This window comes from Triticum urartu, chromosome 5A, assembly GCF_056163025.1.
Source record: "Triticum urartu cultivar PI428250 chromosome 5A, HENAU_Tu73, whole genome shotgun sequence".
Taxonomy (NCBI): domain Eukaryota; kingdom Viridiplantae; phylum Streptophyta; class Magnoliopsida; order Poales; family Poaceae; genus Triticum; species Triticum urartu.
The window spans coordinates 131,758,845-131,782,191 of record NC_141877.1 but is presented as its reverse complement, the minus strand read 5'-3'; the positions used below and the strand labels follow the sequence as shown (position 1 = coordinate 131,782,191).

Below are 23,347 nucleotides of genomic sequence, written 5' to 3'. Positions count from 1 at the left end.
TCGTCTCCGGAGGGGGGCATGTAATTGTCATTTTCCTCCTCTCTGCCAGTCGCTCTCTCAGGAGAGCTGGCTCCTTCATCCTCCTGCTCTAAATCTTGCTGGAGGGGATTGTTGTTGTCTTCGGTGCTATCCGGAGTGTTATTATCTCCTGTGCCGGTATCACCACTTTTGCTTTGGTGGGACTTAGAGCGGCGCCGCTGACGTCGGTGCTTGGGTTGCTTCTTGTGTTGGGTTTCGTAGTAATTTCAAAAAAATTCCTACGCACACGCAAGATCATGATGATGCATAGCAACGAGAGGGGAGCGTGTTGTCTACGTACCCTTGTAGACCGCAACGGAAGCCTTGACGCAACATAGAGGAAATAGTCGTACGTCTTCCGATCCGACCGATCCAAGCACCGTTACTCCGGCACCTCCGAGTTCTTGGCACACGTACAGCTCGACGACGTTCCCCGGGCTCCGATCCAGCAAAGCTTCGGGGATGAGTTTCGTCAGCACAACGGCGTGGTGACGATGATGATGTTCTACCGGCGCAGGGCTTCGCCTAAGCACTACTACGATATGACCGAGGTGGAATATGGTGGAAGGGGGCACCGCACACGGCTAAGGAATGATCACGAAGATCAACTTATGTCCTAGGGTGCCCCCCTGCCTTTGCATATAAAGGATCCAAGGGGGGGTGCGGCCGGCTTAGAGGAGGCGCCCAGGAGGAGTCCTACTCCTACCGGCAGTAGGACTCCCATCCCGTTCCTTGTCCAACTAGGAGAGGTGGAGGGAGAGAAGAAAAGGGGGGCACCGCCCCTCCCTCCTTGTCCAATTCGGACTAGGGGGAGAGGGGGCGCGCGGCCTGCCCTGGCAGCCCCTTCCTCTTCTCCACATTAGGCCCATAAGGCCCATTAACCCCCCGGGGGGTTCCGGTAACCCCCCGGTGCTCCGGTTTTATCCGAAACTTCCCCGGAACCCTTCCGGTGTCCGAATATAGTCATCCAATATATCAATCTTTATGTCTCGACCATTTCGAGACTCCTCGTCATGTCCGTGATCACATCTAGGACTCCGAACTAACTTCGGTACATCAAAATGCATAAACTCATAATAACTGTCATCGTAACGTTAAGCGTGCGGACCCTACGGTTCGAGAGCAATGTAGACATGACTGAGACAAATCTCCGGTCAATAACCAATAGCGGGACCTGGATGCCCATATTGGCTCCTACATATTCTACGAAGATCTTTATCGGTCAAACTGCATAACAACATACGTTGTTCCCTTTGTCATCGGTATGTTACTTGCCCGACATTCGATCGTCGGTATCCAATACCTAGTTCAATCTCGTTACCGGCAAGTCTCTTTACTCGTTCCGTAATACATCATCTCACAACTAACTTATTAGTTGTAATGCTTGCAAGGCTTATGTGATGTGCATTACCGAGAGGGCCCAGAGATACCTCTCCGACAATCGGAGTGACAAATCCTAATCTCGAAATACGCCAACCCAACATGTACCTTTGGAGACACCTGTAGAGCTCCTTTATAATCACCCAGTTACGTTGTGACGTTTGGTAGCACACAAAGTGTTCCTCCGGCAAACGGGAGTTGCATAATCTCATAGTCATAGGAACATGTATAAGTCATGAAGAAAGCAATAGCAACATACTAAATGATCGGGTGCTAAGCTAATGGAATGGGTCATGTCAATCACATCATTCTCCTAATGATGTGGTCCCGTTAATCAAATAACAACTCTTTTGTTTATGGTTAGGAAACACAACCATCTTCGATTAACGAGCTAGTCAAGTAGAGGCATACTAGTGACACTTTGTTTGTCTATGTATTCACACAAGTATTGTGTTTCCGGTTAATACAATTCTAGCATGAATAATAAACATTTATCATGATATAAGGAAATAAATAATAACTTTATTATTGCCTCTAGGGCATATTTCCTTCAGTCTCCCACTTGCACTAGAGTCAATAATCTAGTTCACATCGCCATGTGATTTAACAGCAATATTTCACATCACCATGTGATTGTCACCCATAGTTCACATCGATATGTGATCAACACCCAAAGGGTTTACTAGATTCAGTAATCTAGTTCACATCGCTATGCGATTAACACCCAAAGAGTACTAAGGTGTGATCATGTTTTGCTTGTGAGATAATTTTAGTCAACGGGTCTGTCATATTCAGATCCGTAAGTATTTTGCGAATTTCTATGTCAACAATGCTCTGCACGGAGCTACTCTACCTTATTGCTCCCTCCTTCAATATGTATCTAGATCGAGACTTAGAGTCATCCAGATCTGTGTCAAAACTTGCATCGACGTAACTTTTTACGACGAACCTTTTTGTCACCTCCATAATTTCCTTATTCCACTAAGGATAATTTTGACTGTTGTCCAGTGATCTACTCTTAGATCACTATTGTACTCCCTTGCTTAACACAGTGTAGGGTATATAATAGATCTGGTACACAGCATGGCATACTTTATAGAACCTATGGCTGAGGCATAGGGAATGACTTTTATTCTATTTCTATCTTCTGCCGTGGTCGGGCTTTGAGTCTTACTCAATTTCACACCTTGCAACACAGGCAAGAACTCTTTCTTTGACTGTTCCATTTTGGAATACTTCAAAATCTTGTCAAGGTATGTGGTTTGTGAAAGTCCAATTAAGCGTCTTGATCTATCTCTATAGATCTTAATGCCTAATATGTAAGCAGCTTCACCGAGGTCTTTCATTGAAAAACTCTTATTCAAGTATCCCTTTATGCTATCCAGAAATTCTACATCATTTCCAATTAGTAATATGTCATCCACATATAATATCAGAAATGCTATAGAGCTCCCACTCACTTTCTTGTAAATACATGCTTCTCCAAAAGTCTGTATAAAACCAAATGCTTTGATCACACTATCAAAACGTTTATTCCAACTCCGAGAGGCTTGCACCAGTCCATAAATGGATCGCTAGAGCTTGCACACTTTGTTAGCTCCCTTTGGATCGACAAAACCTTCTGGTTGCATCATATACAACTCTTCTTCCAGAAATCCATTCAGGAATGCAGTTTTGATATCCATCTGCCAAATTTCATAATCATAAAATGCGGCAATTGCTAACATGATTCGGACAGACTTAAGCATCGCTACGGGTGAGAAGGTCTCATCGTAGTCAATCCCTTGAACTTGCCGAAAACCTTTTGCAACAAGTCGAGCTTTGTAGACAGTAATATTACCGTCAGCGTCAGTCTTCTTCTTGAAGATCCATTTATTCTCAATTGCTTGCCGATCATCGGGCAAGTCAACCAAAGTCCATACTTTGTTCTCATACATCGATCCCATCTCAGATTTCATGGCTTCAAGCCACTTTGCAGAATCTGGGCTCACCATTGCTTCTTCATAGTTCGTAGGTTCATCATGATCTAGTAGCATGACTTCCAGAATAGGATTACCGTACCACTCTGGCGCGGATCTTACTCTGGTTGATCTACGAGGTTCCGTAGTATCTTGTTCTGAAGTTTCATGATCATTATCATTAGCTTTCTCACTAACTGGTGTAGGTGTCACAGAAACAGTTTTCTGTGATGCACTACTTTCCAATAAGGGAGCAGGTACAGTTACCTCGTCAAGTTCTACTTTCCTCCCACTCACTTTTTTCGAGAGAAACTCCTTCTCCAGAAAGTTTCTGAACTTAGCAACAAAAGTCTTGCCTTCGGATCTGTGATAGAAGGTGTATCCAATAGTTTCCTTTGGATATCCTATGAAGATTTACTTCTCCGATTTGGGTTCGAGCTTATCATGTTGAAACTTTTTCACATAAGCATCGCAGTCCCAAACTTTAAGAAACGACAGCTTAGGTTTCTTGCCAAACCATAGTTCATATGGTGTCGTCTCAACGGATTTAGATGGTGCCCTATTTAACGTGAATGCAGTTGTCTCTAATGCATAACCCCAAAACGATAGTGGTAGATCGGTAAGAGACATCATAGATTGCACTATATCCAATAAAGTACGGTTATGACGTTCGGACACACCATTATGCTGTGGTGTTCCATGTGGCATGAGTTTGTGAAACTATTCCACATTGTTTTAATTGAAGACCAAACTCGTAACTCAAATATTTGTCTCCGCGATCAGATCGTAGAAACTTTATTTTCTTGTCACGATGATTTTCCACTTCACTCTGAAATTCTTTGAACTTTTCAAATGTTTCAGACTTATGTTTCATCAAGTAGATATACCCATATCTGCTCAAATCATCTGTGAAGTTCAGAAAATAACGATACTTGCCGGGAGCCTTAACACTTATCGGACCGCATACATCAGTATGTATCATTTCCAATAAGTCAGTTGTTCGCTCCGGAGAACGGAGTCTTAGTCATCTTGCCCATGTGGCATGGTTCGCAAGCATCAAGTGATTCATAATCAAGTGATTCCAAAATCCCATAAGCATGGAGTTTCTTCATGCGCTTTACACCAATATGACCTAAACGGCAGTGCCACAAATAAGTTGCACTTATCATTATTAACTTTGCATCTTTTGGTCTCAATATTATGATTATGTGTATCACTACGATCGAGATCCAATGAACTATTTTCATTGGGTGTGTAACCATATAAGGTTTTATTCATGTAAACAGAACAACAATTTATTCTCTTACTTAAATGAATAACCGTATTACAATAAACATGATCAAATCATATTCATGCTCAACACAAACACCAAATAACACTTATTCAGGTTCAACACTAATCCCGAAAGTATAGGGAGTGTGCGATGATGATCATATCAATCTTGGAACCACTTCCAACACACATCGTCACTTCACCCTTAACTAGTCTCTGTTTATTCTGCAACTCCCGTTTCGAGTTACTAATCTTAGCAACTGAACTAGTATCAAATACTGAGGGGTTGCTATAAACACTAGTAAAGTACACATCAATAACATGTATATCAAATATACATGTGTTCACTTTGCCGTCCTTCTTATCTGCCAATCACTTGGGGTAGTTCCGCCTCTAGTGACCAGTCCCTTTGCAGTAGAAACACTTAGTCTCAGGCTTAGGACCAGACTTGGGCTTCTTCACGTGAGCAGCAACTTGCTTGCTGTTCTTCTTGAAGTTCCCCTTCTTCCCTCTGTCCTTTTCTTGAAACTAGTGGTCTTGTCTACCATCAACACTTGATGTTTTTCTCGATTTCTACCTTCGTCAATTTCCGCATTACGAAGAGCTTGGGAATCGTTTCCGTTATCCCTTGCATATGATAGTTCATCACGAAGTTCTACTAACTTGGTGATGGTGACTAGAGAATTCTGTCAATCACTATCTTATCTGGAAGATTAACTCCCACTTGATTCAAGCGATTGTAGTACTCAGACAATCTGAGCACATGCTCACTAGTTGAGCGATTCTCCTCCATCTTTTAGCTATAGAACTTGTTGGAGACTTCATCTCTCTCAACTCGGGTATTTGCTTGAAATATTAACTTCAACTCCTGGAACATCTCATATGCTCCATGACGTTCAAAACATCTTTGAAGTCCCAATTCTAAGCCATTAAGCATGGTGCACTAAACTATCAAGTAGTCATCATATTGAGCTAGCCAAACGTTCATAACGTCTGCATCTGCTCCGCAATAGGTCCGTCACCTAGCGGTGCATCAAGGACATAATTCTTCTGTGCAGCAATGAGGATAAACCTCAGATCACGGATCCAATCCGCATCATTGCTACTAACATCTTTCAACACAATTTTCTCTAGGAACATATCAAAATAAACACAGGGAAGCAACAACGCGAGCTATTGATCTACAACATAATTTGCAAAATACTACCAGGACTAAGTTCATGATAAATTTAAGTTCAATTAATCATATTACTTAAGAACTCCCACTTAGATAGACATCCCTCTAATCCTCTAAGTGATCACGTGATCCAAATCAACTAAACCATGTCCGATCATCACGTGAGATGGAGTAGTTTCATTGGTGAACATCACTATGTTGATCATATCTACTATATGATTCACGCTCGACCTTTCGGTCTCCGTGTTCCGAGGCCATATCTGTATATGCTTGGCTCGTCAAGTATAACCTGAGTATTCCGCGTGTGCAACTGTTTTGCACCCGTTGTATTTGAACGTAGAGCCTATCACACCCGATCATCACGTGGTGTCTCAGCACGAAGAACTTTCGCAACGGTGCATACACAGGGAGAACACTTCTTGATAATTTAGTGAGAGATCATCTTATAATGCTACCGTCAATCAAAGCAAGATAAGATGCATAAAAGATAAACATCACATGCAATCAATATAAGTGATATGATATGGCCATCATCATCTTGTGCTTGTGATCTCCATCTCCGAAGCACCATCGTGATCACCATCGTCACCGGCGCGACACCTTGATCTCCATCGTAGCATCGTTGTCGTCTCGCCAAGTTTGTGCTTCCACGACTATCGCTACCGTTTAGTGATAAAGTAAAGCATTACAGCGCGATTGTATTGCATACAATAAAGCGACAACCATATGGCTCCTGCCAGTTGCCGATAACTCAGTTACAAAACATGATCATCTCATACAATAAAATTTAGCAACATGTCTTGACCATATCACATCACAACATGCCCTGCAAAAACAAGTTAGACGTCCTCTACTTTGTTGTTGCAAGTTTTACGTGGCTGCTACGGGCTTAAGCAAGAACCAATCTTACCTACGCATCAAAACCACAACGATAGTTTGTCAAGTTGGTGCTGTTTTAACCTTCGCAAGGACCGGGCGTAGCCACACTTGGTTCAACTAAAGTTGGAGAAACTGTCACCCGCAAGCCACCTATGTGCAAAGCATGTCGGGAGAACCGGTCTCGCGTAAGCGTACGCGTAATGTCGGTCCGGGCCGCTTCGTCCAACAATACCGCCGAACCAAAGTATGACATGCTGGTAAGCAGTATGACTTATATCGCCCACAACTCACTTGTGTTCTACTCGTGCATATAACATCAACATATAAAACCTAGGCTCGGATGCCACCGTTGGGTTTCGTAGTAATTTCAAAAAAATTCCTACGCACACGCAAGATCATGATGATGCATAGCAACGAGCGGGGAGAGTGTTGTCTACGTACCCTTGTAGACCGCAATGGAAGCGTTGACGCAACATAGAGGAAATAGTCATACGTCTTCCGATCCGACCGATCCAAGCACCGTTACTCCGGCACCTCCGAGTTCTTGGCACACGTACAGCTCGATGATGTTCCCCGGGCTCCGGTCCAGCAAAGCTTCGGGGATGAGTTTCGTCAGCACAACGGCGTGGTGACGATGATGATGTTCTACCGACGTAGGGCTTCGCCTAAGCACTACTACGATATGACCGAGGTGGAATATGGTGGAAGGGGGCACCGCACACGGCTAAGGAACGATCACGAAGATCAACTTATGTCCTAGGGTGCCCCCCTGCCTCCATATATAAAGGATCCAGGGGGGGTGCGGCCGGCTTAGAGGAGGCGTGCAGGAGGAGTCCTACTCCTACCGGGAGTAGGACTCCCATCCCGTTCCTTGTCCAACTAGGAGAGGTGGAGGGAGAGAAGAAAAGGGGGGGCGCCGCCCCTCCCTCCTTGTCCAATTCGGACTAGGGGGAGAGGGGACGCGCGGCCTGCCCTGGCAGCCCCTTCCTCTTCTCCACAATAGGCCCATAAGGCCCATTAACCCCCGGGGGGGTTCCGGTAACCCCCCGGTGCTCCGGTTTTATCCGAAACTTCCCCGGAACCCTTCCGGTGTCCGAATATAGTCATCCAATATATCAATCTTTATGTCTCGACAATTTCGAGACTCCTCGTCATGTCCGTGATCACATCCGGGACTCCGAACTAACTTCGATACATCAAAATGCATAAACTCATAATAACTGTCATCGTAACGTTAAGCGTGCGGACCCTACGGTTCGAGAACAATGTAGACATGACTGAGACAAATCTCCGGTCAATAACCAATAGCGGGACCTGGATTCCCATATTGGCTCCTACATATTCTACGAAGATCTTTATCGGTCAGACCGCATAACAACATACGTTGTTCCCTTTGTCATCGGTATGTTACTTGCCCGAGATTCGATCGTCGGTATCCAATACCTAGTTCAATCTCGTTACCGGCAAGTCTCTTTACTCGTTCCGTAATACATCATCTCACAACTAACTTATTAGTTGTAATGCTTGCAAGGCTTATGTGATGTGCATTACCGAGAGGGCCCAGAGATACCTCTCCGACAATCGGAGTGACAAATCCTAATCTCGAAATACGCCAACCCAACATGTACCTTTGGAGACACCTGTAGAGCTCCTTTATAATCACCCAGTTACGTTGTGATGTTTGGTAGCACACAAAGTGTTCCTCCGGCAAACGGGAGTTGCATAATCTCATAGTCATAGGAACATGTATAAGTCATGAAGAAAGCAATAGCAACATACTAAACGATCGGGTGCTAAGCTAATGGAATGGGTCATGTCAATCACATCATTCTCCTAATGATGTGATCCCGTTAATCAAATAACAACTCTTTTGTTTATGGTTAGGAAACATAACCATCTTCGATTAACGAGCTAGTAAAGTAGAGGCATACTAGTGACACTTTGTTTGTCTATGTATTCACACAAGTATTATGTTTCCGGGTAATACAATTCTAGCATGAATAATAAACATTTATCATGATATAAGGAAATAAATAATAACTTTATTATTGCCTCTAGGGCATATTTCCTTCATCTTGGAGGGGTCATCGTCCGCTATCTCGCCGCCATTGCCTTCATTGGGTGTATCCACCATGTATATGTCATACGACGAGGTGGCTGTCCAGTGCCCTATAGGTGCTGGTTCATGTTCGTCTCCTACATCGTCGTCCATACCGTTGATGTCTTCGGAGCCGAAGTCGAGCATGTCCGTTAAATCATCGACAGTGACTACAAAGTGGGTGGTGGGTGGGCGTGGAATTCCTTCGTCGTCCGCATCCCAATCCTGTTGGCCATAATCCAGCCAGGGCTCTCCTGACAAAGAGAGAGACCTTAGTGAATTCAGAATGTCGCCGAAGCGCGAGTGCTGAAAGATATCCGCGGCGGTGAATTCCATGATCGGCGCCCAATCGGATTCGATTGGCAGGGGCGCGGATGGTTCATGGTCCGGAAGAGAGTCCGACACCTTGGAGTCACGGGCCATGCAGAGGATTATGCTGGTGTTTGGCTCGATCGCCGTCGGGACTGCAGCCCCTGAGGTGGTGTCTAGCCACCCGTCCTCGATTGGCGCAGTTGGCTCTGAGCTAAGGGTCGGAGCTGATGCGGGTGCGGCCTCTGGAGTACAGTCCGGTGGCAGAGCTAGGTCATACCCATCGCGACAGTGCGGCGCGCTCGGCTGTGGCTCGAATCCGTCAAAGATCAAGTCCCCACGGATGTTGGCCGTGTAATTCAAGCTTCCAAATCTGACCTGATGGCCAGGGGCGTAGCTTTCAATCTGCTCCAGATGGCCAAGCGAATTAGCCCACAGTGCAAAGCCGCCGAACACGAAGATCTGTCCTGGGAGAAAAGTCTCACCCTGGACCGCATCGCTATTGATGATAGTAGGAGCCATCAAGCCTAACGGCGACGACATAGAGTAACTCTCAATGAAAGCACCAATGTCGGTGTCAAAACCGGCGGATCTCGGGTTGGGGGTCCCGAACTGTGCGTCTAGGCCAGATGGTAACAGGAGGCAAGGGGCACGAAGTTTTACCCAGGTTCGGGCCCTCTTGATGGAGGTAAAACCCTACGTCCTGCTTGATTAATATTGATGATATGGGTGTTACAAGAGTAGATCTACCACGAGATCAGAGAGGCTAAACCCTAGAAGCTAGCCTATGGTATGATTGTATGTTGTGATTGTTGTCCTGCGGACTAAAACCCTTCGGTTTATATAGACACCGGAGAGGGTTAGGGTTACACAAGGTCGGTTACAAAGGAGGAGATATCCATATACTTATTGCCTAGCTTGCCTTCCACACCAAGTAGAGTCCCATCCGGACACGAGACGAAGTCTTCAATCTTGTATCTTCATAGTCCAACAGTCTAGCCAATGGAGATAGTCCGGCTATCCGGAGACCCCCTAATCCAGGACTCCCACACCCCTAGTATTCGGAAGGCCGAATTCGGGGCGCTATACACGCCTTAAGCCGGACAGAGCCGCCTCCTCACTCTAAGCGGCATAAGTCTTTAGGGACTCGAAACCTCTCGAACAGCGACCAGCTCTCGCCTTATCATGACAGTCAGTTTTAGCTTTCTCTATTGAGGTGCTTAGCCCTAATGAACCGAGGCACAATCGCAGTAGTTCTCCCAGTGCTACCTTAGCAGATATAGCGGAATGTAAGGTACCAAAACATGGGAGCCGGGCAAACCCAACTATTGACCCAAGACATGATTCGGAGCTGATGCATATAATGCTATAAGTTCGGGGTGCCGCACTGTCGAAAGTGTTCGGACTTCTCACGCCGTATTGTGGGGTATGCTTAAGCCCCTTGCGTATTGGCCGTACCAGAGTGTACGGGTGCTGGATGTCATGAATGAACATATATATATATATATATGTATGTATAAAAAAAGAAGAATAGAGAATGCGATAATAGGCTAGTGTTATGCAATGTTTATTCAAAAAGGTGCGTTAAAGCAGAATGATACAAGTAGTGCGATAAGCAAAAAGTAGGACTATTTGACATGTCCCCTCCAAGGGCAAACTGAGGAATGGTATTTAAAGCAGGTATTTCACTCGTTGTCAGAGACCACCTAGGAGTTCCGTGGTGCGACGTAGCTTTCTGCCTCCTTGGTTGTTGCATCGTGTGTCTGGCAACCGTACTGCCGGACGGGGTTTCCAGAGATTAAAGTCCTGAAAGAGAGAAATATAACAAAGCGGGAAGCCCCTAGTGTGGTTGAGCCGCGTCTTGGGGCGTGCCGTAGTCGTGCCCCCTCCCCACCTGTGCCCATGGTATTTTTAATGCGTAATTATGTACGCGTGGCACAGATTTCGCCGTTTGGCTGGTACTGGGGGGCGCATTGCTATGCGAGCTCGGAACGTGCCAGGCGGTCTTGTTGCCGATTACTCCGGGCGCGCTTGAAGGTGTCCGGGTCTTGAATCGCCGAACTGGTGATTTGCCTTAAGAGGCTACTTTGCGCTTCTGCTGCGAGGGCCGCAGTGTGCTCCTCCATACGGAGAGAGCGCTCTGTGTTTCCATTGACTGTGATGACCCCCCGAGGTCCTGGCATCTTGAGCTTGAGATATGCATAGTGTGGTACTGCGTTGAATCTTGCGAATGTGGTTCGCCCGAGCAGTGCATGATAGCCGCTGCGGAACGGGACTATATCGAAGATTAACTCCTCGCTTCAGAAGTTATCCGGGGATCTGAAGACCACTTCCAGTGTGACTAAGCCTATGCAATGGGCCTCTACACCTGGTATGACGCCTTTGAAGGTCGTTTTTGTGGGTTTGATCCTTGAGGGGTCTATACCCATTTTGCGCACTGTGTCCTGATAAAGCAGGTTCAGGCTGCTGCCGCCATCCATAAGGACTCGAGTGAGGTGAAATCCGTTAATGATTGGGTCTAGGACCAGTGCGGCGAATCCGCCATGACGGATACTAGTGGGGTGGTCCCGACGATCGAAGGTGATCGGACAGGAGGACCATGGGTTGAACTTTGGGGCGACTGGCTCCAACGCATATACGTCCCTTAACGCACGCTTCCGCTCCCTCTTGGGGATGTGGGTTGCGTATATCATGTTCACCGTCCGCACTTGTGGGGGGAACCTCTTCTATCCTCCGGTGTTTGACGGCCGGGGCTCCTCCTCGTCATCAATGTGTGACCCCTTATCTTTGTTTTCAGCATTTAACTTGCCAGCCTACTTGAACACCCAACAATCCATGTTGGTGTGGTTGGCTGGTTTGTCAGGGGTGCCGTGTATTTGACACGAGCGATCGAGTATACGGTCCAAACTGGACGGGCCCGGAGTGCTTCTTTTGAATGGCTTTTTCCGCTGACCGGGTTTAGAGCCTCTGAATCCGGCATTGACTGTCGTATCCTCGGTATTGTCGCTGTTAATGCGGTGCTTGTGCTTGTTGCGACGTGACCTGCCATTGCCATCCTTGGTATCCGAAGTACCATTGTTCTTTGATATATTATTGTTGCGAGCCAGCCAGCTGTCTTCTCCCGCGCAAAAGCGGGTCATAAGTGTCGTGAGGACTGCTTTCGGCTTTTCCTAGCCAAGGTGCCGGGCGAGCCACTCATCGCGGATATTGTTCTTAAAAGCTGCTAGGGCCTCTGCATCCGGACAGTCGATGATTTGATTTTTGTTTGTTAGGAATCCGGCATCTGGTGGTCGCACATAAGTTCCCTGGAAGTTGTCAAGGAATGCGGCTTCCAGATCTTCCCAACAGCCAATGGATTCTGCTAGCAGGCTGTTGAGCCAATGCCGAGATGGTCCTTTGAGTTTAAGTGGGAGGTATTTGATGGCGTGTAGATTGTCGCCGCGAGCCATGTGGATGTGCAGGAGGAAGTCCTCGATCCATACCGCAGGATCTGTTGTGCCGTCGTATGATTCTATATTTACGGGTTTGAAACCCTCTGGGATTTGATGATCCATTACTTCGTCTGTGAAGCATAGGGGGTGTGCGGCGCCTCTGTACTGGGCTATATCACGACGCAGCTCAAATGAGTCTTGTCCACTATGTTCGGCCCGACTGGACTTACTTTTACTGTATCCGGCGTGACGGTTATCGTCTCACATAGTGGCGCACCCTCGCGATCCGTAGATCGATCTTGAATGTTTTTCTTTGTCCTCCAATACGTCTGGCAGGCCTGGCGTATTTCCCCATGTCTTGACATTTTTATTTGAGTGGCGTCGGGGTGCGGGCTGAACTTTTGGCTGGAATGCCTCTTTGTCGTGGCCACGAGGTGGCCGATCAGCCGCGTCATACGCTGGAGATGTAGGTTTTGGTGCTTCCTCCTCCAATCGGGGTACAACCTGCGCTTTGGGTAACTCTTGGAGGGGTGTTCGGGTTTATATTCCTTGGTCGCAAGGACTTCATTCCATCTGTCAGCTAGCAAATCTTGATCAGCTTGAAGCTGCTGTTTCTTTTTCTTAAGGCTATTTGCCGTGGCTATAAGCCGGCGCTTGAAGCGCTCCTGTTCGACGGCATCCTCAGGCACGATGAATTCGTCATCCTCGAGGCTTGCCTCATCTTCGGAGGGAGGCATGTAATTATCATCCTCCGCCTCTCCATCTGCCGCTCTCTCGGGAGGGCTGGCTTCTCCATCCTCCTGCCCTAAATCTTGCTGGAGGGGATTGTTGTCGTCTTCGGCACTGTCCGAAGTGCTATTATCTCTTGTGCCGGTGTCACCGCTTTTGCTTTGGCGAGACTTAGAGCGGCGCCGCTGACGTCGGCGCTTAGGTTGCTTCTTGGAGGGGTCATCCTCCGCTGTCCCATCACCATTGCCTTCTTTGGGTGTGTCCACCATATATATGTCATATGATGAGCTGGCTGTCCAGTGCCCTGTGGGAAGTGGTTCTTGTTCGCCTCCTGCATCATCGTCCATGCCGTCGATGTCTTCTGAGTCGAAGTCGAGCATGTCGGTCAAATCGTCGACAATGGCTACTAAGTGGGTGGTGGGTGGGCGACGAATTTCTTTGTCATCTGCATCCCAATCCTGCTAGACATAGTTCGGCCAGGACTCTCCTGACAAGGAGAGAGACCTTAATGAGTTCAGTATGTCGCCGACGGGCGAGTGCTGAAAGATATCCGTAGAGGTAAACTCCATGATCGGCGCCCAGTCGGACTCGATAGGCACGGGCACAGGCCGTTCAGAGTCCGTGGCCGGGGAAGAATCCGGTAGTTCGGCGTCACGGCTCCCATGAAGGGTAAGGTCGATACTCGGCTCGATCGCCGATGAGAGTGCGGCCTCCGTGGCGGGGTCTATCCACCCGTCCATGGATGGTGCATCTGGCTCTGAATTGAGGGTCAGAGTGGTTGCCAGCGCGATCTCCTGAACACAGTCCGATGGCAGAGCTAAATCATGCTCATCGTGGCCGTGTGGCGCACTAGGCAGGGGCTCGAATCCATCGAAGATCAAGTCTCTGTGGATATCGGCCGTGTAGTTTAAGCTTCCAAACCTGACCTGGTGGCCAGGGGCGTAACTCTCGATCTTCTCCAGATGGCCAAGCGAGTTGGCCCGCAGTGCGAAGCCGCCGAACACAAAGATCTGTCCAGGGAGAAAAGTCTCACCCTGAACTGCATCGCTATCGATGATTGAAGGAGCCATCAAGCCTAATGATGACGACACAGAGGAACTCTCAATGAAAGCACCAATGTCAGTGTCAAAACCGGTGGATCTCGGGTAGGGGGTCCCGAACTATGCGTCTAAGGCGGATGGTAACAGGAGGCAGGGGACACGATGTTTTACCCAGGTTCGGGCCCTCTTGATGGAGGTAAAACCCTACGTCCTGCTTGATTTATTCTTGATAATATGAGTAGTACAAGAGTTGATCTACCACGAGATCGGAGAGGCTAAACCCTAGAAGCTAGCCTATGGTATGATTGTATGTTGTCCTACGGACTAAAACCCCCCGGTTTATATAGGCACCGGAAGAGGTTAGGGTTACACAAGGTCGGTTACAAAGGAGGAGATATACATATCTGTATTGCCTAGCTTGCCTTCCACGCCAAGTAGAGTCCCATCCGGACACGGGACGAAGTCTTCAATCTCGTATCTTCATAGTCCAACAGTCTGGCCAAAGGATATAGTTCGGCTGTCCGGAGACCCCTAATCCAGGACTCCCTCACACCCCTTACCCCTCAGCTCGCCTTCGCACCACCATGCACCTGGCCAGTCTGGCTGCTGCCATGCCCGACCTCGCCTTGGAGGAGGGGGGCTCCTCCGCTGCTCTGGAGACGGGGGCCAACGACGGGCCGCGTTTCCACGATATCTCCATGTCTGAGGTGGTGTCCTCCCCGCCTCCGTCTCTAGTGCCTTCCTCCCCAGTCAGTGGGCACCCTTAGCCGGGCAGCTGCAGCCCGTGGGTGCCCCGGCGCCTGCCCCGGCCTCTGCGGTTGATGGCGCTAGGTTGGATGGAGAGGCCTCCCCCCTTGAGTTGTCGGGGTCGTCTTTCTCCTCCCGCTCCTCCGACGACTCCATTGCCACCGAGTCGCAGCGCCCGGACTCCATCGAAGTCTTCATGCCGGAGGACAGTGATGCGGCGATGCGGTTGGCCGTGGTCACCATTGAGCCGCCAAATGCCTTCCACAATGACACCGCGGTCGTCCAAGCCGCCCTCCTTAGCTTCATTGGCCACATCCTCCCGGAAACGGTGCCCTCCTTCGGTGGTGCCATGTACCTCAGGTTCGCCTCTGCTGCGGACCGCGAGGAAGCGATGGGGCGCCGGCCATTTCGGCACGAGGGCGCCCGCATTGACCTCCATCGGGAGGAGGCGTATGGGCGGGTTGACTTTCATGTTGGCCCCCGCGCTCTCCTGGCGGCGACTGGCTTCGCTGCCGAATTCCTCAACCCTGTCGGCATCGCTGCGGCGTTCGCTCCCTTTGCCAAAGTGCTCGAGATCGACCCACTCATCCTTGCTACTCGGGAGTTGGCTACGGTCAGGGTGGTCGTCCGCCTTCGCAGCCCGCGCGACGTGCCCTGCGACGTCTGGCCTCTAGGCGGACGCTGGGGTGCCCGCATGGTCTCCGTTTGGCCTGTACGGGTCTGGGATGCTGCTGACTCCCTTTCCCGCGACGGTGTCTACATCCCTTTCTTCCGCCCCCCTCCGCCGTCGTTTGCCCACAACCAACCCGTTCTCCATGGCCTACCTCTGGGGCGCGGGCGTGGGGGTGGTGCGGCGCCGTCTGCTGTGCACAGTAGGGGACGCCAGGGCGGGCGGCAACTCGCCTCTGTCCTCCGTGTCCTGGGAGCGCCGCCGCTCCCATGGCCCGCTCTTGAGCATGGGGCGGGCTGCCTTACCCCATCCCCTCCCCGCGCCATCGCGCCGTTCTCGGGCTCGCAGCTCTTCTCCGACTCCGGGAGCTCGCTCTCTGGAGTGACCCTGGTTGAGCTAGAGGACATGGAGGGCGGCGATGAGACCGCGGCTGTTGCCGCTGGCGCCCCCTGGAGCAGCGGCGCAGCGAGCGCCTGGCCAAAATGGAGGCGCCGGCCTGGGTTAGCGTGGAGGCGAAAGCCATCAAGCTGCGAGCCCTGAAGGATGCGCTCTCTGGCTGCTCTCCTAGGCTCAAGTCGAAGGTTCTGAAGGACAAGATCCTAGACATCATGATCGCTCCCATGGGCATGAAGCCTGTGTCCGATCTTCGTGTTGCCGCATCCATTCCTGCTACCCCGGTGTCTGCTGATGCCGATGTGTAGCCCATCTCCGAGAACGATACTGCACACCGGTGTGCGCCCCCCCCCCCCCCCCCCCCCCCCCGTGGTCATCGTCCTTCCCCCCGTGTCCGGTGTACTGTCTATGTTTCCTTTCGTATTATCCTGTCTCCCCTCTCTCTGTGTTCGGGTGTTGAATGTTGTAATGGATAGTGCCGCTTTTCGCTCAATCCGCGCGCTCTCCTGGAATGTCCAGGGTTTGGGCGATCGGGATAAGTGTGATGTAGTTAAGAACTTGCTATGTTCCTCTAATCCCAGCTTTGTTTGCATCCAAGAGTCTAAGCTTGCCCGTCTTGATGCCCGTAAAGCTGTGTCTTTCCTCCCCCAGCACCTCGCGCAGTTTGTTGCCAAAAATGCGGACGGGAGCCGTGGCGGCATTTTCACCACGTGGGATCCTTCCTCCTTCTCGCTCATCTCCTCCTTCGAGTCTAGCTACTCCATCTCCGTCACTCTCACATGCTCTTCCTCGGGGGTGACCGTTACCCTAACTAACGTGTATGCCCCCTCCGACCACTCTTTTACCGAAATTTTCGTTGAGGACATGCTCGTGATCCCTCCCAGGGTCCTCGGGTCCTGGCTCATTGTGGGGGATTTCAATCTCTTGCGCCATCCCAGCGAGAAGACAGGGGGGAACTTTGATGCCGGTCGCGCTGCTCATTTCAACTCCCTTGTGAATGCCCTTGCTCTGCATGAGCTGCATCTTTCGGACCGCTCCTTCACTTGGACCAATCGGCAGGACCCCCCCCCCATCCTTGCCCGGCTCGATTGAGCGTTCTTCGACAATGCGTGGAATGACGTGTTCCCTGACTCCTGTCTCACTTCCCTCCCACGCGTCACTTCTGATCATGTGCCCCTCTTAGTCTCGGCCTCGACCAAGAACCCGACCCCTCGCGGTTTTTCTTTGAAACGGCCTGGCTCCAGGACCCGGCCTTCCTCCCTACTACTCTCCCATCCTGGTCTACTCCGGTGCGTGCTACGGGTGAGGGCGGGATCCTCGCGGCTAGGAAGAAAGCATTCTGGTTTGCTGCCAAGGTTTGGAAAAAATAGCACCAGTTCATTCCCACTTTCAATAATGATTGTCGTTTTATTATTGACCTTTTTTTCTTCCTGGAAGAAATCTGTGCTCTCTCCACAGATGAGGGCGCTCTTCGCCGCGACGCCTGCCTTGCTCTCACCGCTTCCGTTCGACGGCAGTGTGCGGATTGGCGGCAACGTGGCAAACGCCGTGCGGTGTGTGAGGGGGACGAGAACACCAAGTTCTTCCACGCCTCCACATCGCAACGTCGACGCCGCAACCACGTTGCGGTCCTGGAAGTTGAAGGGGCGCGGGTGACCGACCATGCAGGGAAGGCCGTGGCCCTGCGTGCTTTCTACGTGGCGCTACTGGGCCGGCCCAGGGAGCCCGTCTGGCATTTTGATCTGGCGGCCCTTTACGCTAGTGCCCCCGCGGCGGACAGGCCTGCTCTTGTGGCCCCCTTCGAGCGGGCCGAGATCAAGGCGGCGGTGGATGCCCTGGACCGCACCAGTGCCCCGGTCCAGATGGGCTGGGCCCTGCGTTCTACCAGGCGGCATGGGGCGTGGTGGCGCCGAATCTTATTCGTCTCTTCGATGAGTTCCACGAGGGCGTCGCCCGCCTCGATGGGATCAATCGAGCCTACATCGCCCTGCTGCCCAAAGGGAGTGGTGTGCCATCCCCTGCCTCCTTCCGCCCCGTCTCGCTCCAAAACGGCGACATCAAGATCCTGTGCCGAGGGCTTACCTCACGGCTTCAACAGCAAATCCCTCTCCTGATCGACGAAGATTAGTCAGGCTTTGTGCGGGGGCGAAGCATCTCTAAAAACTTCATCTATGCCACGGAAATGGTGCAGTGCTGCCATCGTCGCCGAGCCCCCACGATGGTCCTCAAACTTGACTTCGCCAAGGCGTTCGACTCCATCAACTGGGCGAGCTTGCGCGCTGTGATGGAGGTCCGAGGGTTCCCGTCGCTCTGGTGCGACTGGATGGATGCCCTCTTCCACTCCTTGAGCTCGGCGGTCCTGTTGAACGGGGTGCCGGGGCGGTGGTTCCAGGTGCGCTGCGGCCTCAGGCAGGGGGACCCCATCTCCCCTACCTCTTCCTCCTCGTCGCCGACGTGCTCCAGTGGCTCATCCGTCAGGATGAGGTGCTACGCCACCCTCTCCTTCTGGACGCGCCTGTGGTGGTGTTGCAGTACGCCGATGACACGCTGATCATCGCGCGGGCAACCGAGGGTGGCGCGGTCCGTCTCCGGCAGATTCTCGACCAGTTCGCCGCCGCCACGGGGCTGATCATCAACTTCACCAAAAGTACCCGGGTGCCGGTGCATGTGGAGGAGGAGGATCTGGCCTGGGTGGTGGCCGCTCTGGGCTGCGCCACGGGATCGTTCCCGCAGACGTACCTCGGCCTCCCTCTCTCATGGGAGAAACTGCGCTTCGCAGATTTCCTCCCGCTGATTGCGAAAGTGGACAAGTATCTCGCCGGCTGGGCGGCTCGCCTTCTCTCCCCTGCTGGGCGTCTGGTGCTCATCAACACCGTCCTGGACGCGCTTCCTACGTATGCCATGGCGGCGTTGCTGCTACCGCTAGCCGTGGTGCGCACGCTAGACGGGCTGCGCCGCGCCTTTCTTTGGAATGTCGCCGAACGGGCCTCAGGCGCCCAATGCCTGGTTGCGTTGGAGCGGGTGTGCCGGGCGAAGAGCGAAGGCAGGCTAGGAGTCCATGACCTGGCGACACAAAACTTGTGCCTACTGCTGAAGATGCTTCATCGCCTACACACGACCCCGGACTCTAGGTGGGCAGCCTGGATATGGGGCGGGGCTGGTGGCCGCTCCCTCCTTGCTCGCAGTGAGCTGGCCATTGGTGAGCACCGGACCGCGATTGTGAAATTGCTCCCACTCTACCGCGCCATCTCCGTCGTCGACGTCGGGGAGGGGAGCACATGTTCTTTCCACGTACCCGACTCTCTTCTTCCACGCCCTGGACGCGGAGGCGACGGTCGGACACGTGCGCGCGCGCGGCCTCGCTCGCTGCCTGGTGCCCCGGCTGACAAGGGTGGGCGAGCGCGAACTTACGGTGGTCGATGCGCTCCTGACCGCATTACCAGCGCAGGTGGGGGAGATGAGAGAAGGCTTCTTCACGCTGCTGCGCCCAAAGGCGCCCTGTCATCCAGCTCCGCATACAGGTTCCTGCGGTTTGGCGGGGTGGCCGCCGGCTTCGCCCACATGATCTGGGAGGCACATGCTTCGTTGGCTGTTGGTGCAACGACGCATCCACACGAGGGACGTCCTGCTTCGGAAACACATTGTCGATGCTGAAGATGCCGGATGTCCACTCTGCTCTGCTGCTCTAGAAACTGCTAACCACATGCTCTTCTCCTGCCCGTTCGCAATGGCATTCTGGAGGCATGTCCAGGTCGTTGTCGATGGTGTTACGGTCTACAAGCTTGGCGCTCTTGCTACTGCGGTGGCGGAAGGCGTCGAGTCGGAGGTTGAGTTCGCCATGTTGTGCTGCTGGCAGCTCTGGAAACACCGGAACGCGGTAGTCTTTCAACGCCTGCCGCCGCCCCTTGCCCGCCTGCTTTGCTGATGTAGGGAGGACGCGGTCCTCTGGCGTGATCGGCTGACTGAAACTCGCCGATCGCACGCGGAGGGATGGATGCGTGCGCTCTCGCCGTTGCCTCTATGATGTTTCCCCCCCCCTACCCCTTCCTCGTGTAAAGTTGGTGCTTTGTAACTATTTGGGATTTTAGCCCACCTTGATCAATATATTCAGGTGGGGGATTCTCCCCCCCCTCGTGAAAATTCAAAAAAAAATACCGGACTGAGTCCTCCCCTTGCTAGACTTGTATGTCCACGAGTCTTGAAAAGTTCAATGGCTCAGATCCAATATTGATCCTGTGTTTCCTTCTTCAATATTTCGTCTGATCTGATAAAATCATTCTCCTTCAGTTCCTGCTACAAATCACAAATCATCTTAATATCCACTTCTGGAGTATTAAAGATAGCCATGGCCCATATAACTGGCTATTTGGTCCCGCTCTGATCTCATCTCACACTAGAGTTTTCTAAAGAGAACCTAACCAGAATTATAGAGACAATGCAAGTTCAATCTATCAACTATTTGTTGTTACTTCTAGATATTATCAGGAAAGAGCGTCATTACTAAACTGTGATGTACTGTATAGTTTTAAATAGTCGACTATAGCCTCCGCTATAGCCCGCTATAGCCTTTTCAGCATGGTGTCGCTAAATGGCCGTCTTTATAGCCCGCTATAGCTGATTTGGTGGCCCGCTGCTATTTTCCAAAGCCCGCTATTTAAAACATTAAGTGTGTTTGCTAATATCAAAACAATCTGCCTCCCAATCTTAACTATGCCAGTTCACACTGGCTATTATCAGGAAAGAGTGACATTACTAAACTTCCATGTTTGCTAATATCGAAACAATCTCCCTCCCAATCTTCCGATAGCACAGATGACAAATTCTCTTAGTGAATTTTTACACATACCTATGTGGAATTATTTTTTCACATTTTTTTGAAACTTTTGAATGTGGTTTTCTATATTTCTAATGTTGGGCTCACCGGAGCTGTGGACCATGAGAATCATTTGCCTTCCTTTTCATACATCCACAACATAAACAAAGTAGGTTCAAGTTCCCATGTGTCAGACCTAGCACTCGAGCTCACAAGACAGAGACAGAGGAAGAAGATGATGTTTTTGTGCCACGTTCAACCTCGCAGCTTTTCTGCTCTCTATTCTTCTTCTTATTCTCGCTATTACAAAGCTAATAGAAAACGAAAGATTAGGGCACGCCCGGGTCGTGAGCGCTGCCATCCCAGCGCTCCCCGAGCGTCGCCCGTGATGCGGCCATGACCATCTCCCTCGTGCCATCGCACGATCAGGTCAGGGCCGCGGTTTCAGCTAACAAACTACGTCCGAGTTGCAGCTCGGCTTATTTCTGAAGAAAGCAAACTACTGTCTAAACTGACAAAGAAAAAACGAACAGCTACTTCTGACAAAACTGAAACTAACTTCAGCAGCTGTTAACTGACATTCTCCCCCTTAATCAGCTGCTGATGTCGACCATGCCCAACTTCTCCCGCAGCTCCTGAAACTTCACCCGAGGCAGAGCCTTGGTCATGATGTCAGCCAGTTGCTCGCCGGTGTGGATGTAGTCGATGGCGATCCTTCCATCTTGCACACATTCGCGAATGAAATGAAATCATGTCTCGATGTGCTTCGTTCTGTCATGAAAGACAGGATTCTTGCAAAGTTGGATCGCTGATTTGTTGTTGATGAGCAGTGGTGTTGCACTCCCCGGGTCTCCCAGCAGATCACCAAGCATTCTCCAGAGCCAGACTCCTGTGCACGCGGCTGTGGTCGCCGCCATGTACTCGGCCTCGCATGACGAAAGGGCGATCACCTTCTGCTTCTGAGACTGCCAACTTGTCACACTCTTGCCGAACACAAACACCGTTCCAGAGGTGCTCTTCCTGTCATCAACATTGCCGGCAAAATCTGCATCACTGTAACCAACTAGTTGCGGCTCCGGCTCACCTTTCTCGTATCTGCACCCATAGTTCAGAGTGCCTGCAACGTACCGCAGCAGCTGCTTCACCGCCGCCCGGTGCTTTGTTGTGGGCGTTTCCATGAACCTGCTGACAAAACCGATCGCAAATGAAATGTCCGGCCGTGAGTGCACCAGGTAGCGAAGACTGTCGACGATGCTGCGGTAGAGCTTTCTATCCACTGGCAGGCTCGAGCTTTCCTTGCTCAGCTTCAGGCGCGGTTCCATTGGAATGTAAACTGAATTGCAGCCCGTTAGTCCGGCCTTGTCCACGATCTTGGCTGCATAACTTGCCTGCTTGAGGGTGATCGCGTCATCTCCCTGGTGCACCTCGATGCCGAGGTAGTAGCTCAACAGTCCGAGGTCGCTCATGGAGAAGACGGACTACATCTGATGCTTGAACTGCGCGATGGCCTCCATGCTTGACCCAGTGACGACAAGATCGTCGACGTAGACGCCCAGCAGCAGCCGCTCGTCGCCACTGCACCTCATGTACACGGCGTGCTCCGATGGGCTCTTCTGAAACCCGAGCGACACCAGCGTGTCGTCCAGCTTGATGTTCCAAGCGCGCGGCGCCTGACAGAGCCCGTACAGCGCTTTGGACAGACGGAGCACCTTATCTTCCTCGCCAGGGCACTCAAAACGAGGCGGCTGCACGACGTATACCTCCTCCTGTAGGTCTCCATTGAGGAAGGCGGATTTGACGTCCAGATGATGCACTTCCTAGCCTGCCTGTGCAGCGATTGCAAGCAGTAGCCGCACAGACTCAAGCCGCGCGACCGGAGCGAACACCTCGTTGTAGTCCACGCCCGGCCGCTGCGCATATCCCTTCATGACAAGCCTTGCCTTATGCTTGATGACCTCGCCGGCGGAGTTCTTCTTCAGTTTGAAAACCCACTTGAGCCCGATGGCTTGCTTGCCGGCGGGGAGCGTGGCGAGCGTCCACGTCTTATTCTCATCGATGGACAGAAGCTCGTCCAGCATGGCCGCCCGCCAGGCTGCGTGCGGCTCCGCCTCCTCGAACGTGTTTAGCTCCTCTCTGGCCACAAGAAGGAGCTCGGCTGAATCCAGGGTCACAGGCTCAACTTCCTCAAGGACGGTGTCGACTGCGCGATAGCGACGTGGCGCCTCACGGGTGCCCAAAACGGTGTCCAGTGTGGCTCTAGGAGGAGGTGAGACGTACCCGTCCCCCACGCCCTTTCCCTTGTACACCACAGGTTCAGGAGTGTGGGCGTGTACTGGCATGTCTCCGCACACCGCGGACGCAGGCGACGCACCCACAGACGGAGTGTGGGCACGCACCGGCGTATCTGGACTCGCCGGGGTCGCAGATGTTGCC

At 51.3% G+C, this 23,347-nt stretch overlaps 1 protein-coding gene across 1 annotated transcript; it reads left to right on the top strand.

The window, feature by feature from the left end:
- Window positions 1-18,319: 18,319 nt before the first annotated feature.
- Window positions 18,320-20,612, top strand: LOC147970577 (uncharacterized). Its single transcript, XM_087523498.1, has 3 exons — window positions 18,320-18,493; window positions 18,634-19,392; window positions 20,577-20,612. The coding sequence occupies exons 1-3, from the start codon at window positions 18,320-18,322 to the stop codon at window positions 20,610-20,612; spliced, it is 969 nt and encodes a 322-aa protein (XP_087379624.1).
- Window positions 20,613-23,347: the final 2,735 nt, after the last annotated feature.

Excerpts from the sequence above, each read along its gene's own strand:
- LOC147970577 (XM_087523498.1), top strand. The coding sequence starts at position 18,320 with ATGGTCCTCAAACTTGACTTCGCCAAGGCGTTCGACTCCATCAACTGG. Across the intron at positions 18,494-18,633 it reads TGCCGGGGCGGTGGTTCCAG|TACGCCGATGACACGCTGAT; the intron begins GTGCGCTGCGGC and ends GTGGTGTTGCAG. Across the intron at positions 19,393-20,576 it reads GGAGCACATGTTCTTTCCAC|ATATTATCAGGAAAGAGCGT; the intron begins GTACCCGACTCT and ends TGTTACTTCTAG.